Source organism: Fonsecaea monophora (genome assembly GCF_001642475.1).
Source record: "Fonsecaea monophora strain CBS 269.37 chromosome Unknown Scaff19, whole genome shotgun sequence".
NCBI classification, from domain to species: Eukaryota; Fungi; Ascomycota; class Eurotiomycetes; order Chaetothyriales; family Herpotrichiellaceae; genus Fonsecaea; species Fonsecaea monophora.
In genome coordinates this window covers 185,991-203,186 of record NW_019173950.1, presented here as the reverse complement: position 1 = coordinate 203,186, position 17,196 = coordinate 185,991, and the positions used below count along the sequence as shown (strand labels likewise).

The 17,196-nt window shown below is 53.1% G+C and overlaps 8 protein-coding genes across 8 annotated transcripts; 3 read left to right on the top strand and 5 right to left on the bottom strand.

Moving 5' to 3' along the window:
• Nucleotides 1-973: 973 nt before the first annotated feature.
• Nucleotides 974-2,413, bottom strand: AYO21_03748 (hypothetical protein; the record flags this gene model as incomplete). The annotated part of the gene is made up of 1 exon (XM_022653722.1): nt 974-2,413. The coding sequence occupies one exon, from the start codon at nt 2,411-2,413 to the stop codon at nt 974-976; it is 1,440 nt and encodes a 479-aa protein (XP_022513965.1).
• Nucleotides 2,414-2,943: 530 nt separating this feature from the next.
• On the bottom strand, nt 2,944-3,759 carry AYO21_03747 (hypothetical protein; the record flags this gene model as incomplete). The annotated part of the gene is made up of 1 exon (XM_022653721.1): nt 2,944-3,759. The coding sequence occupies one exon, from the start codon at nt 3,757-3,759 to the stop codon at nt 2,944-2,946; it is 816 nt and encodes a 271-aa protein (XP_022513964.1).
• Nucleotides 3,760-4,370: 611 nt separating this feature from the next.
• On the top strand, nt 4,371-6,005 carry AYO21_03746 (hypothetical protein; the record flags this gene model as incomplete). The annotated part of the gene is made up of 1 exon (XM_022653720.1): nt 4,371-6,005. The coding sequence occupies one exon, from the start codon at nt 4,371-4,373 to the stop codon at nt 6,003-6,005; it is 1,635 nt and encodes a 544-aa protein (XP_022513963.1).
• Nucleotides 6,006-6,322: 317 nt separating this feature from the next.
• AYO21_03745 (hypothetical protein) lies at nt 6,323-7,617 on the top strand (the record flags this gene model as incomplete). Its single annotated transcript, XM_022653719.1, has 3 exons — nt 6,323-6,661; nt 6,741-7,226; nt 7,285-7,617. The coding sequence occupies 3 exons, from the start codon at nt 6,323-6,325 to the stop codon at nt 7,615-7,617; spliced, it is 1,158 nt and encodes a 385-aa protein (XP_022513962.1).
• Nucleotides 7,618-7,989: 372 nt separating this feature from the next.
• Nucleotides 7,990-8,823, bottom strand: AYO21_03744 (hypothetical protein; the record flags this gene model as incomplete). The annotated part of the gene is made up of 1 exon (XM_022653718.1): nt 7,990-8,823. The coding sequence occupies one exon, from the start codon at nt 8,821-8,823 to the stop codon at nt 7,990-7,992; it is 834 nt and encodes a 277-aa protein (XP_022513961.1).
• Nucleotides 8,824-9,944: 1,121 nt separating this feature from the next.
• AYO21_03743 (hypothetical protein) lies at nt 9,945-11,756 on the top strand (the record flags this gene model as incomplete). Its single annotated transcript, XM_022653717.1, has 3 exons — nt 9,945-10,158; nt 10,281-11,435; nt 11,509-11,756. 3 exons carry the CDS (start codon nt 9,945-9,947, stop codon nt 11,754-11,756), a joined length of 1,617 nt encoding a protein of 538 aa, XP_022513960.1.
• Nucleotides 11,757-12,350: 594 nt separating this feature from the next.
• AYO21_03742 (hypothetical protein) lies at nt 12,351-14,426 on the bottom strand (the record flags this gene model as incomplete). Its single annotated transcript, XM_022653716.1, has 6 exons — nt 12,351-12,541; nt 12,685-12,918; nt 13,024-13,298; nt 13,366-13,699; nt 13,772-14,335; nt 14,393-14,426. The coding sequence occupies 6 exons, from the start codon at nt 14,424-14,426 to the stop codon at nt 12,351-12,353; spliced, it is 1,632 nt and encodes a 543-aa protein (XP_022513959.1).
• Nucleotides 14,427-15,093: 667 nt separating this feature from the next.
• Nucleotides 15,094-17,099, bottom strand: AYO21_03741 (hypothetical protein; the record flags this gene model as incomplete). Its single annotated transcript, XM_022653715.1, has 3 exons — nt 15,094-15,869; nt 15,922-16,240; nt 16,302-17,099. 3 exons carry the CDS (start codon nt 17,097-17,099, stop codon nt 15,094-15,096), a joined length of 1,893 nt encoding a protein of 630 aa, XP_022513958.1.
• Between the last annotated feature and the right edge of the window lie 97 nt (nt 17,100-17,196).

Below are 17,196 nucleotides of genomic sequence, written 5' to 3'. Positions count from 1 at the left end.
AACTGAGGGAGGGATATCTGGATTGAGAGGCGGCGACAATGTACATTATAATTTGATACACAGCAAGAAAACCGACGAGCCGTTTATTTCTTGGGAAGCCCGGGGAACAAGAAGGTCACAACCGCGGTAATGTGAGGAGGATGGTGCCGATGCGGCCCAAGTCATTCATTCGCGGGAGACTAAGGGTCTTTGAGAAATGGAACCTGGCCGATGAGACCCTTTGTATATTAGACGTGTTGATATCTGGTGAGCTGGACAGGTATGGCGGAATCCTTGAGGTTCTAACGGTGACAAACGAAGAGGACAAGAGCTGGAAATGTCTTTAAAGCGCAGGTCGGGTTTGGGTTTTTTTGGACTGGTCGAAAATATATATATTAATTCTTTGGAACCAGTGAGTAACGAAGCGGAGGGGCATGCTGGAGTGAAGAAGCTTAAGTAACTCGTAAATAGGTAGAAAAGGTCCGTGGGTGATGGTGTGTTTGTCGAACCCCTCGAGGTCTCCATGGTTTCTTTTCTTGATGCCCTCTTATCTTGAATCTCGGTTCATCCTACTGGGACAGATTTGGGCTGGATCTAATAGCGGGTATTCTGTGTTTTACTCGTAGACTTGGTACAAAATAGGTAGATACTTCGGTACAACACTAACTGTTTTGGGTTCTTGACTAACCGCTTTTGGGCCAAAGTAAACTATGTTGCTAATACTCGCTGGCAGGTGTCTAGGCAAGGGCAAGCTAAGTATTGACGGGCCTGCCCTCTGTGTGTCCCAGTGATTGAGATGGACATCAGTAGCGGCGCACAGCATTTCCACGTTTGCGGGATTGTATTTTATGGTCTAGGTAAGTAGTCGCTTGACAGCTGGAATCATCAGGTATGGTACATTGTGGAGAGACAGGACAAGGGGATCAAGTGCTTGGGGGTTGTGCGTGTTCAAGACCGACTATAGTTTTTTATAAGATACAACATGACCTACGCATTAGGCGTCTTTGCTTCGGGATGAATCTTTCCTCAGCCCATAGTCCTTCCACGCCTCTGCGAATCCCACGCTTCTCGCCCACCTCTCACCGTATTCGGGTTGGACGCTGTCCAGCACCATCATAGCTAGTCGCCGCCACATGTCTCTTTTGATCTTCCATACGTCGTCGGGCGTGTTCTCTTGATTAGCTTCCAAGCCCACGCCGCTCGCGTGTCCGTTGACGTGTCCATTAATCTCGCTAGACGATGACTTGCGGATATCATTCTCAAAGGGAGCGCACACCCTCTCTCCATTCGCCAACGCGCGGATGAATTTCGCCGTGTGCCCGTCATCCATGAACGGACTCGCCACGCTGTATATTTCGTCCCAGCCAAGTACTTCCGTGCCGTCGGGGGGATAGTTCGCGATCTCATCGAGGAGGAGCTTCGGCGCCCTCCGCGACGCGTACAGCGCTAGATCGAGCCGGCCCTTCCACTCGACCAGCTTGGCCTTGATCTGTGGGGTGATCCAGTCCTGCGCGAGGAAGACGCTGAGGAAGATGCTCGAGTTGACGGCGTGCATGTAGAAGAAGTCCATCTTGACGACCTTGGGCGGGTTCTGCGCCGAGCCCGTCAGGTATGCGTCCGCGTTGATCACCTCGGCCGCGGCTCGTTCCAGGCGCTCCTGGCTGTAGGGAGGCGGGACCTGCCACTGCGCGGCGTAGGCGACCATTTCAGCTTTGGCACGGGCTAGAACGCCGTCACGGACCTTTTGTCCATCGTCCCAGTGCGCCGCTGTCGAGACTTTGGCGTCGCCGTGGACCTTGTCCAGCAGATTCACCATCGTGTCTGGCGTCTCATCCTCCGCGCCTTTCGCAGTGAGCTCGAAAAAGGCGTCCAAGTACGTTGAATGCACGCACGCCTGGGCCAGCGCCTCGGCCACGATCGCCGGCTGGTTGAACTCCACGCCGTATCCTAGGTGGATAAAAGGGTGATAGTATCCCGCGAAGAAGCGGTTGAAGATGGTCTTGGCCGGTTCGGTGTCGGAGAAGACGTACTCGTTGAGAACGTCGGGGATCGATGCCGACGAGAGTTTTTGCGTAAAATACGCCAGGAAAGTCGAGTAGTTCTCCGGCCTGGTCATGGTGTCCAGAAACACCTGAGGGTCACTATCCAGGGACCCGAGGACATTTTCGTCTGCTGGTGGAGGGGGCCGTTGGTACGATGCGTTCTTTTCATACTGCTTTTTCAATGTCTCTGCGTCGGCTCCCAAGGCGAATGCAGCGAGGGCGTGGTGGACGATGTGGTTGTGGCGACCGACCTCGTCGAAGAGGATGTCGTGTGTAGTGTGGTTGTGGTTGAGGAGAGAGCTGGTCGTGTCTGTGGCTTCTTGGTCCAAGACCTTGACACGGACGATGGCCTGCACATGGGTAGAGAGGCTGATCTTGGTTACTGTTGCCATTTTGTTGGAGGTTGGTGTATACTTTCCCCAGGTTCAGGCTTAATGGAATGCAGGCGAAATGTAGAGGAAGGTGGATGCTTTATGTATGGTACGGCCAAATGGACAAGAGGCAATGGTCGCTGGATCAAGTCTACACGCACAGCCAAGCAGTTAGCGAGACACCATCATGACTATTTGAGCTGCTGTAGGCATGTGATGTCAAGCATCTCTCCCCTGGCCCGTAGCAGAGGCAATGGCGACATCTGGTGGATGTGAGGGGCATGGCACGAGCTTCTCCTCATTCTGGTTGCTGATTTATAACATGAACCAATGTGGTTGGGGCTGGATATTTGCCAGCGTTGAAGGGAGGATCCTGTTGGTTACCAGGGGAATACATGAAAGAAAGATACTCCCGCTCAATCACCAAACCCATGTCCTCACGAAGAGAGATAGATTCCTTATACATAGAAGTTGTGATTGGACAGGACATCGCAAGTCGGATCCAATATCACCAGCTGCATTTCCTCCTTTTCCGGGCGTTGTCCATCCCGCTATGTCTTACGACACAAGATTTCTCCACTGGGAATGGCAAGGAAAGCATCCTCGTCCTCGCCCCATCTCTTCCAGGCTTCAGAGAGGTTCCTGATCTCATCTTCGGTTGAAAATCCTTCTCGGACTGCCGTCCCCATAAATCCAGGCTGTAAGATTCTCCCTGTCCAACTTTGAGCAAACTGGGCCACTCGCTGCCCAGCAAATCTCCAGCAATCCCATGTAGTGGTGATCTCATCTGGGGAGAAACCAGCTTGCTTTGCCCAGACGTGACAATATCGCCCTGCATTGGGTTCGCCTCCATTCGTCTTTGCAACTTTCTGATAGAGCTCTGCCCACCGCGCGATCTCAGGGGTTTCTGGATACCAAGCGAACGACTTGTAGTCGGCTTCTCGAGCAGCTACGATACCGCCAGGCTTGGCAACTCTCCGCATCTCCTTCAATATGGCCACCGGATTTTTCACGTGTTGCAGGACCTGATGACAAAACACGATGTCAAAGGAGTTGTCCTCAAACGGTAAGTCATTGGCATCGACTTTTTGGAATATAATATTCGTCACCCCTCTCGACGTGGCATACTCGGACGCCTGTCCCAGCACAGACTCGACAGCATCAACACCAATGACCTTGCCCTCGGGGACAAAGGTCGCCAGATCGGCAGTGATGGTACCTGGACCGCAGCCCACATCAAGAATGGTGTGGTTGGGGCGGATATGGGGAAGAAGAAATGCTGCTGAGTCTTGGGCCGTTCGACGCGCGTGATCTTCGACCACTGATCTGTGATGGCCGTGGGAGTAGACGGCTTGCTCTTTGGCCATTGTGTATCGGATACTCTTGAGCTTGAAGAAGAAGCACACTTGATTGAGGCTGTATGAGTTCGAAGAAGCACTGTACTTTTTTAGCCGCCGCTAGATCTTCTGAAGAATGCCAATAGTTTAGTAGCAGGATATGAGATTGGGATCTGTTATATGTCCATGACAATATTTGGAGAATCAACCTGCGAAGCCGATATCGGCAACACTCAGTTCCACTGGATGGCCCTCGAGACGGACTTTAGTTAATCATGAATTTTCTAGCAGACGGGAATGGAGATGAGCGGGACCCGCTCGTCGAGGGAATACATTCTGAGGAAATTTTTGAAGACGCAGATGTTGGATTGAGGATTGAATGGTGAAGCCCAAGATATACAGAGGGGTGAAAGTAGGGCCGCTTTATGGTGTCACTGCCAAGGCACTAACTCTGCATACAATGAGAATCATTCAATAAAAGCAGCGTCACCGAGGCTCTTCCTGCGTGAATCCGCAACTCACCAACTCAGCCACTCTTGTCATCTTTGACATCTCATATTGTCTATACCAGTATTCACCTTTTCGGACATCGGAAAAGTGCGGAATTTCATGGCTCTTCATATCTGCAATGCTTTGTAAGAATGAGTGGTCCTTCTAGCATCCTCAGGAGCCTATGGAGCATCCTTCGGTACCTGTTTCTCTTAGTCTGGATCGAACCATGGACCAAGCCGCACATCAACGGTGACACGACACCTGACACCTACGAGGCGTGGTACGCTGGACAGTTCGAGTACGATGCTATTCATGGAGTCGATAACTGGGTTACTGTGGACCGTCACTCGAGCTACGACTGGCACATCCTTCGAACACTAAGGCGAGACCTTGAACGATGTCGACGGATGGGGGATGAGAGAGGCTTGTGCAGCCTGCTGAGAGCACAAAGCTCCCGTAACATGTGCCGCATTCTATCTCCTGCATTGTATCGGAAATCAAAGATACAGACCAAACGACTGATCCACGACTATGTGACGGAAGTGCGCCACTGTATCGCATACATCTCAGATCGGAACGCCCTCACCAATGGAGTTGCTCCAGTTGTTCCAGCACAAGAGAAGCGCCAAGTTATCATTGACATGCGGACTGCCCTTGGACGTACGAGTCTGGTGCTTCAGGGAGGTGCTATGATCAGTATGTGTCATCTTGGGGTGGTCAAAGCACTTTACCTACAGCGGCTGCTTCCTCGGATCATTACAGGGACATCATCAGGAGCTCTGATTGCTGCGCATATATGCGTGACAAAAGACGAAGACTTGATTGGCGTACTGGAGGCCAACAACATCAACCTGGATGCCTTCCTTCGTTCTCAAGAAAGATGCGCTGCGACTGGTCCCGTATCATGGTTCAACTCCTCCTTTCTCGCAACCATCAAACGACGCTACCAACGTTATCGAACTTCCCACCACGTCTTCGACATCGACGTGTTGCACGAATGCACGCGAGACAATCTGGGGGATATCACATTTGAAGAGGCGTACGCTAAAACAGGAAGAATTCTGAACATCACCATCGCCATGTCCGAGGTGGCGGGAACTCCGCAACTCTTAAATTACCTGACGGCGCCTCACGTACTCGTCCGATCCGCAGTGGTGGCGTCCATAGCGACCTCTAAAGCTATGTACGCTCCTGTTCATTTACTGTGCAAGAGTGCTACAGGCGATATCACTTTGTATTTTGCTGCCGATTTCTCGGAGAAGGGCTGTAATCTGCATCGACAGGCCTCTGTCCACCCGGAAGCGCCGCTGACACGGATAGGCGAATTGTTCAACGTCAATCATTTCATTGTGTCTCAGTCCAGACCCTACATAGCTCCCTTTATTCAACTGCAGAACTTTGCCGACCGTCATCAACCTCTCGGTATCCTAGTTCGCTTTGTTTTGGACGAACTACTGCACTGGCTGCAGGTGATGAACCACTTCGGGATGCTTCCAACCTTTCTCCAGCGGGTTTTGATGGATGAAGTCGTACCAACTCTCGCATCCTGGTCAAAATTGTCCATCACACCGCAACTCGGACTGTGGGATCTCCTTAGCACATTTGATACTCCTACCCCAGAGAAACTGCAGAAATGGAGTACTCGAGGTGAGAAGTGCACCTGGCCGTATATCTGTGAGCTGAAAGTTAGATGCGACATCGAGCTGGAACTTGACGTTGCTTACACGAATCTCCGCCGGAGAGGAGGAATGGGATCGGTTATCAAGCATCGAGCAGACCCATAGCATATGCGTCAACGGCGGCCAAGCTCCGAATGCGATTGATTGGATTGCCTCCGTCTACTTAGCGAGCCGTTTCTTCCCCAACTCGCCTGTCCCGCAACTTGTGGCTGTGCAGCCATCGTGGCGTTTCTCGATTGACGCGCCGATCATGGCTTGCCGAATGACATCACTGTGCACGATCGACGGGGCTGGCGTGTCCAGTCCAAGGTGCGACCAGAACCCTGAAATACTGCTCCTTTCCCCTCCTACATTGTCTTCTACTGTAGCTTTCACCGTCTTCAATAGTTCATGTACACCAGCCGCCTTGATCTTGCACGAGAATGTCCCAAGCAGCCTTTGCCAACACGACCTCGCCTGCCTACGAGAAGGAGAAGAAGCATCGGAAGTTGAGCCGTTTGCTCGGCAAGCGAGAGAAAACCCCCGAACCGCAGCCAGACGTTGGACCCGATTCGGCGTATGCATCAAGTGGAGCCAATAGTGCAGACGGTGTTCCAGGAGGAATTACTCCTGAGGAAAGAAATCAGAATGAGATAATATCCGCCGAGAAGGACAGCGAGATAGCCAACATCGACCAGGATAGGAATCTCGCATTGAAACCTTCGACGGGAGAGGTTTTTGATGAAGATACAGGAGAAGTTGTTACTGTAGTGACCACTACGGTAAGCCCCGGCAAGATTATGAGGACTTTTTTTGCCGCCGATACCCAATCTCTGGTTCAGAATGCTAATGATATGCTAGACAACTACCACCACTACTACAACTACTAGAGGAGGGAAGAAACATCAAGATGTCCAAAAGGATGTTAAGCGCGAAGTGCAATCCGGCCCGGGCCAACACCCTCAGCTGCTCAAAATGCCCGCAGGATCCACAACCCCGGAACCTCGTGACCCACCAGCCATGGCATCTACCAACACGACACAGAAGGGACGGCCACCTGTGGTGGCCAGTGGAGGACTGCTTGCAGCCGACTCTCCTCCAATCCCGGCCAAAAGTGCTATGAGGAGATCTGGCGACTTTGCACGGGACGCCTATCTTGCGGATGGTGGTTCTGTGAGCCCTGTCGATCCTCCTTTTGCGAGACGCAATAGCGGGACACCCCCAGCTAGTCCCTCGAGGCATAACTTCAGCTATCCGACTCGTACATCCCTCCAAACAGCCGATCAGCCGATGCGACATAATCAAAATACGATCAACGATCTGCGAGCTGCAGCCAAGGGACTTCACGTATGTTTCCGTATTCTCAACTACTTTTGAAACATTAACCTGACTCGCATCTTCACAGGGCGTAGGGGAGACTCTTCGAGGCACGTTCAGCTCCACAATAGACCGCCGTTTCCCATCAAAAAACCCCGAGAAGGCGGCTCGGGTGAACGCCCAAAACGAGGAAATCTTAGAAAGGGGTCGCGCTGAAATGGAAGGTGTCCCTGGAGGTTGGCCAGCACATGAACCTGACGAGTTCCACCCTGCATACGTCCACCATGAGCCCATCCCAGCAACCGAGCCGGAGGTGGTGACACCAGCAGGCGGACGAGCACGGTCTCCAGATGAGAAACCCGGAAACCTGAGGAAACTATTCAAGCGGAAACCGGTCGCTGAACAAGGTATGGCAAGATGACGTAGGGTCAGTGACGGGTGAAGTGTGTTTGGCCTCTCCTTCTCATTCCGGCACCTTCATTTCTCTGCCTCTATCTTCCCTCTGACCGATTCCGAACTATTTGAGGCTGGAAATGTCTGACATGTCGGTCTCTTCCCTACAGAAGCAATTGTACACGGCACAACAGGCAACGAACGATCTCGTCGATTTTTTTAAAGCGGCTCTGACCAAAAGCCGGCAATGATCCCAGGATGTCAGTATATGGTCTAACGGAATGTACGATTTTATGTGGACATAAGGCGCGAATCTGGGTAGATGTAATGATTGTTACTTGGCAAGTTTCCATTTACCAACTTGTACACATTTGGTCGAGCCCTTCATCCGGGTTGCTCCTTATTCCGGTTTAGTGGCCACTGTGACCCAGTATCTTGTCTCCTCGTCGATTATATCTTTGGACCCAGCAATCTCGGTAAACTTTTGGACAAACAATCTTCTGGCTTTCTCACGGATATCGGGTCGACCAAAGTCCTTGAACATGGACTTGCTGACCGCCTTTTCGAAGATCTCGGCAGCCGCTTCGAGATGATACTGCGTCCTCGCGTATGCCTCGGTTTCGAAAACTTTGTCAACATGGTACCCAGCGTCAACCATCAAGGTCGCCAGAGCTTGTTGTGACTGCCACAGATGCGAGTGCCAGGGTACTGTCTCACCGAGTTCCGGGGCAATGGCAGAGAAGATATTCATGACCACGTTTGCGTCCTTTGTTTGCACGTCGGTGATCAAGCGGCCACCGGGTCTTAGTGTCGACTTCCAGTTTTTGACGGCCTGGAGAGGATCCGGAAGGAGAATCAGCGCCGACGCACAGGTTATCACGTCGAAGGATCCCTCAGAATCTTTTGACGTGATGTCGAGCCCACTGAGGTCGGAGATGTCGTGGTTGTGAAACACAATGTCGAGCCCAGCAGCTTGGGCTTTACGCCGGGCGACATTCAGCATTCCCTCGCTGATATCGACGCCGACGACGCGCCCGGATCTCCCGACCACTTGCTTGGCGTCTATGGCCACAAGGCCCGTTCCGCAGGCTAGATCGAGCAGGCTGTCCCCGTCCTTTAGTGCGGCCCATTTGATGTAGTCCTGAGCCTGTTTCACGTGCACGTCGTTCTCGTCGTACTGTTCGCTGCGCTCATCGTACATGGATTTCACCACGTCAAGTTGCGACTGAGACATGGTTGACCAGCAATACAAGAGGGAGGGAGGTGGTTCTGAATTTTGTCGGTTCGTGATGATATGGAGAGATTGTGAAATGTGTACGGGGAATTTTCTGATAAAGACAGTCGAGGCAACCAAGAGTCTAGCATCAATGACGTATCGCCATCCGGTTCAGGCATCAGACCGGGCCTGGATCGGCCCCGCCAGACACCAACACGTCGATATATCAAGGGGCACTTGAGTATCTCTGCCTTCTGAAACTCGCTCGTGATACGAGTCGCAAAGGACTGATAGTGGACAGAAGAGTCTCAGGTTCGTAGGTACAACCGACGAGGCTGTTAGACTAAAGGGGCCAAGGGGTTTATACAGTGGAGGAACTAGAGACAAGCTTGCCAAGGTCTTGGACGAGAGCCGAGTACGAATTTGTAGCAAATAGATCTGTTCTTACTTAATGTACAGAGCTTCGCACTCCTCACCACTCAAGAAGGGAATAGCTATCACCTTCCCGGGAACAGGGCACTGCATACCTATCCATTCGAGATGGTGATTGGTGACAGGTCCCGGGATAGGATCATCTGTTGATCCGTGACCGCAGCTTCACTTCACACCAGCACTGAAGTCTCTCAGCAATCTGCCGACGAATCACCATTCCAACATCTCCTCAAAGATGCTCCTATGTCTATCCATCCTCTAGGACTTGTTCCAGGCAGCTTCTCCCCGGCTATGAACCCGGCTAAATCCGGCTCTGTCGGCTGTGACACCGGCACTACGGGTCTTCTCCGTCGTCTCAATTCGTGCTTTGGAGGTTTCCCCTTTGACGATCACTTCTCACACGTCCAAGCGAGCCATTGAGCAGACGCAGGACCTCTATATACCCCCGACTTCTCCAGTTTCTCCTCACAGAACCCCGGAGGAGCAAAAACATGGGGGGAAAAGGAGGAACAGGCAATGGCCAGGTTGCAGGAGATATAACAATGGCGTCTGCTGTCCGTTACCTCATGATGGATGTCTCAAGCTTACATTCTGGAACACACGGATCTCCACAGTGCCGTAACTATATGCTCCTCACAGAGTGTTCGTGCCCTTTCTTGCACAAGTCATTTCAACTTCTCTGCTTTTGAAACCATCTTGTCTTGGACATGACGCACAAGGCATCCTATCTCGGCCTGCGTGGCAAGCGGCTGACAACGGCTTTGATTGTCATGGTTGTCTGCCCTGCCTATATCTTGATCGGGTATAACAATGCGGCCGCCGGGGGTCTGTTGACCCTTCCATCCTTCGTCGAGACCTTTCCGCGAATCGATACCGTCAATACGGCAGGCAAGCAGCAGGCGGACAATGCACGGATCCAGGGTAAGCTCTTTACTCTCTATCATCTATCTCCTTCCCGTCTCCAATGTGTTATGTTAGTGCTACCACACCGCCTGGTGTTTTCTTTCTATGACAGAGGCTCATGTGCTACAATGTTGTAAAAGGAACCGTTGTGGCATTGTACACCGTTGGTTGCATGTTCGGCTCTCTTCTATGCCTAAAGCTCGGCGATAAGCTCGGCCGCCTGCGCACAATCATGATAGGGGCCGTCATTGAGGTCGTCGGCGCCATCATCATGTGTACGTCCTTCTCGTTGGGCCAACTCATTGTCAGTCGTGTCGTCCTCGGCTTCGGTTTCGGCGCCATCAGCGCCACAGTTCCTGTTTGGCAGTCAGAGTGCTCTCCCGCCGAGCACCGTGGCGCATTGGTTGTGCTTGAAGGCATGTTTGCGAGTTGCGGTCTAGCACTCAGTCAGTGGGTCGAGTTGGGATTCTTCTTCACACGCGGAAGCGTGAGTTGGCGATTTCCCTGGGCGTTTCCTATTGTGCTTGCCCTCTGGATTTTGGCAGCTTGTGTATTCCTACCCGACTCACCGCGGTGGATGGTCAAGAAGGGACGCATCGCTGAAGCGACAACCATCCTCGCCATCCTCGAAGACCTGCCGGAAGACTCACCTGATGTCCAGACCTCGATCCACGAGATGCAGAAATCACTCGCGGAAATGGATCAAGGCAGCCTTCTAGGCCTTTTTCACAACAACGGTGACCGGCTGCTCAATCGTACCTTCTTGGCCTGTTTCAGCACCTTTTCGCAGCAGATGAACGGCGCGGGCGTCATTGGGTTCTACACGACCACCATCTTTGAACAGTATGTTGGGCTTTCAGCCCTGACCTCGCGCATCCTGTCGGGCTCGGTGTACACTTGGCAAATCGCCTGTTCTTTCCTGACCATTTACACCGTCGACCGCTTTGGACGCCGTCCACTCATGCTTCTGGGCGCCGTCGGTATGGGCGCTGTGTTTATCATTCTTGCTGGAACTGTTGGACACGCTGCAGACTCGCGCGCATGCTCCATCATCTCAGCGCTGTGTGTCTTTCTGTACGGCTTCTTCTTCACCGTGGGTGCCCTGGGGGTCAACTATCTCTACGGCACCGAAGTCGCTCCCTTGGCATACCGCGTGCCCATCTACAGCCTGACGTCTACGACGCTATGGAGCATCAATTTTCTCGTTGTGGAGATTACACCCATTGGGTTTACCAATTTGGGCAACAAGTTTTTCATCATCTTTGCAGTCACCAATCTGTGTATCATTCTGCCTGGTAAGCCATCCGCACCTCTTTTACAATATCGTCCGACCCTCTCGTTTATATCTGACTCAATCCGTGCTGCTAGTGGTATATTTCTTCTTCCCCGAGACTCGTCGACACTCGCTCGAAGCCATCGACGCCGTGTTCAAGGGAGCCAACAGCCCCTTTGACGTCGTCCGCCGGGCCAAGAAGATCCCCTCTGACGTTGTGAGACGGGTCGATGCGATCCACATGGTTGAAGGTGGAATGGCGGATGAGCGCAGCGCGTCGCCGGAGATGCAGGAGTCGCAGAGCGAGAAGGCCGTGTACCAGATGGTGGAGAAGACGACGTGAGTTCGTGCGTGGGCATGAGTGAAGCCTATGTAAGGAGAACGAAGATGCCGAGCAGCTCGGTGAGGAAATTTCCCGATGAAGGGAAAGGGAACGCCTCGTATGAGACGAGTAGGGACCTAGGTATTATTGGGAGTTTGGCTCTGTTGAGCGAATGTTCGCGGGTGTTGATGGTATCCAAGATTCTTGGTTGGTGGGCTCTCTCTCACTGTCAACGTAATGAACCGATAATCTAAGCGGTTTGTCCTTGTATATGTAATGCGCCAAGTAGTCCTGTTCTGGGTTACCTTATGTCGTCTTATCTCGTCCACCTGGACCGTCTAACCCCCTCCCTTCCTTACTTATATCTCGCTGTTTCAGCACCGTGTATATGTATGTATGTATACATTAGTACACTAACACACACCGAGTACGTTCAGTCCATATCATATGCTATGCTATGCTGTGCTATACTGTGCTGCTGTAGAAGCAATGAAATTCTGGCAAACTCTCTGCATTTTATGTATCCCGGGTGTTCGGTCAACGCCCATCATCTCAATCAGCTCAGTAAGCTTGATCATCCGATTCCGAATCAGCCTAAGCTGCCGAATCAAGCAATCACTCGACAGTGACGGATACCCAACGGCCTTGATCCTTGTCCTCCTCCGCGACCTCGATCTCGACCTCGACGGTCCCCTCGCCCTCGCTCTCAAACGTGATCGTCGGGCCCTGATAGTGCCTCCTCGCGTGGGCGAACCAGTTGACGATACCGAGGAGCAGGGCGATTCCCAAGATGACACACGTGTAGTCTATCCAGGAGGTCAGAAAGAGTTTCGCGTGAGGTTGAAAGAGGGAATTTCTTGGGAGGTGAACGCCTTCGGAACCCACACATGATATGGTGTACACCAAAAACCAAAAACCAAAAAAAGAAAAAAAAGTGGAGATCACTCACTCATCGACGAGGCCGAAGTGGGCAAAAAGGCCGGCATGTTGAAAAAGACGATGGTGACGAGGGAGAAGGCGACGACGATGACGTTGGCGATCCACCCGACGGCCGGCGGCGGCGCGAAGAACCGGGTCCGGGGGAGATACTTGGGACCCCGGCGGCGGTAGAGGAGGAGGGCGACGGGGATGACAAAGGAGAGCTGCTGGAGCACGATCGACGAGCTGATGAGGGCGTTGAAGGCTGTGTGCACGATCGCATACAAAGTCAGTTGCGGAGGGCGGAGGCCGTGGAGCGGGAAAGAAGGGAGAAAAGGGAAAAAACGGGAGGGATATAGACGGTACGTACCGGTAGTAGAAGCGACAAAGATGCATCCACACAGGACCAGGATCGCGTAGGTCAGGAGGAGCGCGTAGACGGGAACTTCCAGCGTCGGATGGATCCTGCATAGCCGGGAGGAGAAGACGAGGCCGTTGTCGCGGGCAAACGACCAGGCGAGGCGGGACGACGTCTCCTGGACGGCGTTGAGGATGAAGACGGTCATGACGATGCCGACGACGATGAAGGCGGTCGCGAGGGCCGTCGATCGGAGGCCCTGTCTCATCACCACCCAGGGAATGTACCTGTTGTTGTTGTGGAATGTTAGTCGTATAACACGGATAAACAACGATTCAAGAGCTTCTCCCTCACTCGGTCGTGGTCATAATGGCCTCAATATCGGTCAAAGCATAGAGCTGGGCGACCGCGTACGCAAACGCAGTCACGCACCCGATGAGCACTGCCGTGACCATGGCCGTGGGGACCGTCCGGCTCGGGTCCTTGCACTCCTCGGCAATGTGCATCGAGGCGTCCAAGCCGATGTACATGACACACGAGGTCGACAGGCCAATGATGAAGCACACCCCGTCCGGCCAGCCCGTGTAGTTGATAAAGGTGGCCCAGACGAAGCTCGACGGCGCCTTGGGCGATGATCGGACCAGCAGTGCCACGAAGCTCGCCAGGAACAGGCACAGGGTGAGAGCAACTGTTTTTTTCCATTAGAAACTTTTGACTTCTTCATATATTGGCTGCGGAGGGAAAGACGAGACAGACGTACATCCAACATTGTGAGTCCACGGAGTCTTCTTCAGCAGGAACAGATTGTTGAGGAGCACGAAAAGAGCCATGGCCTGGTAAATGAGAAGAACGTGCCACTCTTTGGTCTCGAAACCGGGATGGAACGCCGCCACCAACGCCATAATCTGCTGGGCGGGGATGACGGTCACGGCCGCTCCGATGGCGGTCCACGAGAAGATGGACAGCAGGCCGCACGCGTACGAGATGCCCTGCTTGATCTTCTTCGGGGCCAGGATCGACGCGAAATGGTACTGTCCGCCTGCAGTTGGATAAACACTGGCCAGTTCGGCCATGGAGATGGCGATGCTCATGTAGGCGATCGAGGAGACGACGATGCTATAGATGAGAGTGGCGGGCCCGCCCTGCAGAAGCGCCAGTTGAATGCTTCCTGCGACGCCGGCCCAGCTGTTGCAGATGACAAAGGCAAAGGCGACCATGTTCCATTTGGTGAATTGTATCTTTGTCGGGGGACTTCCAATCGTAAGGTCTTGGACGGTCCCATCTCCCACGCTGATGAAACGATGCAGTTGTTGCTCTGTCGTTGCTGGGCATGGTCAGTCAGTCTGTATCAGTCCGGGGAAGAATGCCTGTGGGCACTGACCAAGTGCTAGTGTCTTGGGATTTTTGGTGTCCATTATTGCGTGAGGTGAACAAGTCAAACCACCATTGAAGCAGGGAAGCGTGTCATCTGAGATCAGGAGACCATGTCTGGGAGAGGGTCGTAATGATATAAGACTTGGCCATGATAGAACCAGCTCCCAGGCGGAAGGCGGAAGGTGAGCATCGACCGAGGTTACTCGTCGAGGTGCAGACCGTAGGCTTCAGATCCATTGTCGATGGTGTTGAACCGCGCTTCCATGCATGTTTGTTATCAAGGATTGATACCCATCTGTGATGGCTGCATGATGTCTGATGCGAGGATTGAGAGGAGATGCAAGTCGTTCTGTGGTCGGGAATTCTCCGTCCATCCAGCTCTCGTCATATGGTTGTATTGACTTCATGGTGTTGTTGCCCCCAGTTCGCCTCGTTATCAGTTCACCCCGACCCCAGACCGGGGGAGGTATCAGAGGTGGGGAAATAGATCCGGCGACATTGCGAATGCTAGCAATATACCGCGCTTAGAGGGCATTCAAGTGTCCCAAATAGGACTAGTGTATTGTGGAGTAGGGTCTCACCCCGGATCCAAGCCCGGGGTTAAAGGAGTTAAATAGATTACCCAGTAGGGAGTAGATAGCGAGGATGGTGGAGTATTGATCAGAGTAGAGACTATCCAGGTATGTAAATAGATAAAGAGCTCATGCTTCACAGGTTCGCCGAGACCTTTCTGATCAGACCCTCCTCCTTTGCCCAGGAGAGCACCTCATCAGCCGCACGGCTGCCCGCCCTAAGAGCACCTTCGAGATACCCCTTCCACTCAAAGGCCGTCTCACCACCTGCAAAGTGGATGTGTTTGAATGGCTGTCGCAGCGCTGCACCGTACCTGGAGAGCATCCCAGGTCCCATCGCGGACGTGGGTGCGCCACCCAGGTATTCTTCCTCGCCCCAGTTGACATAGTTGACTTCGAGGACGTCGTCCCTAGCCAGGTGTGCGTGCTCCTCACCCACCAGCTCGGCCAGATGGTCAATCACGGCTTCGATGCGTTGGAGCTCGTTCAGCGTCGCCCATCTCGTCGCGATCTCACCCGCGCTGAATAACGCCAGGGAGTACTGTTGTCGCGACTCGTCCGAAATGTCCCACGAGAAACAGATCGGGCCCTTGAAGCTCGTGAACTTGCCCACTAATCCGATGTCTCTCCACCACATCCGACTATACGTGAGAATGATCTTCGCATATACACCTGGCTTGGTACGCGAGACGAGCGCACTCTTGTCATGAGGTAAAGGAGGCGAGAAGTTAATCAGTTTGTAGGTATTGGTTGGGATGGCAATGACCACTTTCCGACAGAATATGCTGTCTCCTGTCGCAGTGTGGACAAGCGCTCCTTTGGCGGTTTGATGGATGTTGTCGACGGGACTGTTGATAAAGATAGATCCGGGCTTCATCTCGTCCGCCAGGCCAGTCGCAATAGCGGAAGTGCCTGCCAGATAAGTAAGCGGAAGAAGTTCCACGAGCAGACGTTCGGTCATCACCTTGCTTGATCTTGAGAGACTGTGCACCAGCTTCGCCTTCAGTCGCGAGACTCATAAATCCTCCCCCTGACTTGACGTAATCCAGGAAATAATGCATCCCCATCTCGGCCGGATCGCGACCGACAACGGCGCTTGTAAAGAACTTCACCGCAGACTTGGTCAGATCATCGCTGAACCCTTTGCTTTCGGACCACGTGTCCATCGAAACGTCAAGGTTTGTGGGGAACTCGTCCGTCTTGTGGATGTTAATGTCCTGGCCACCGCCGTCGATCAACTCACACATCGCGATATTGAATCGGTTCACCTGGTCTGCCTGAGGCTGAGTCGCGGATTGATCAGCAGCCACACACTTTCCAAACATCAACAGAACCTAGACTTACAGTGCCAGGGGTTGTTCTCACAGCTGCGCCGTCATGGAACTGCCAGATTTCGTCCCCTTGGGTATATTGATCCACAACATCCAAGCCCAGTCGTATCGCTGTGGCATACACTTTTGGTTGTGTCTTCTTGTTGATCCAGGTCGCCCCAAGCTCGATGATGCCCGGCCCGCTCTGCAGTTGCTGCGACCGGCTTCGACCACCAATGCGATGCTTCGCTTCCAGAAGAACGCAGCTCAACCCAGCCTTTTGCAGATCCCACGCTGCCTGCACACCACTGAAGCCGCCGCCAACCACCACCACGTCGACCTTGGACGGCGCTCCTGGTCGGGCAAAGGAGCGAACAGAGGGTCCTGCGTATCGCTCGGCATGGTCTCCAACCGCAGCCACCACCTCGATCTCAAGTTTGGCTCCCGGGATTGCAAGCTTCGTGACAGGAATCAACGTTGTAATGGGCCGACGGGTCGTGCCATCTTCGTCCGTCATGAACTTGACAAACTGCTTGATAAAGGTCTCGCCCTGCTCTAGCGACCAGTCCACGACATAGAAGGTGACCTTGACCACATCTCGCGGAGAGGCGCACGACTTTTCCAGCGCCTCCTGGAGATTCTTGTACACGGTCTCGGCCTGCTCCTCCAGCGACTCTGGGAAGCTGCCATCCGGTCGCTGCGCGATGATTCCGGACGTGAACACTAAGCGACTCGATTGCTTCAGGGTGACGGCGTGGGAGTAGAAGCCGGGATCAGGCATCCCCGGAGCATCGCTGAACCTGACCTCGGGTCTATCGTCGCGGGACGCCATCTTGCGGGTTTGGGATCGTCCCGAATGAAAGGAATGCCTGGGGCGTAGCTGAAGATATGTGCAGACTGGAATGATATAGAAGAGCGAGGCTTTTTGC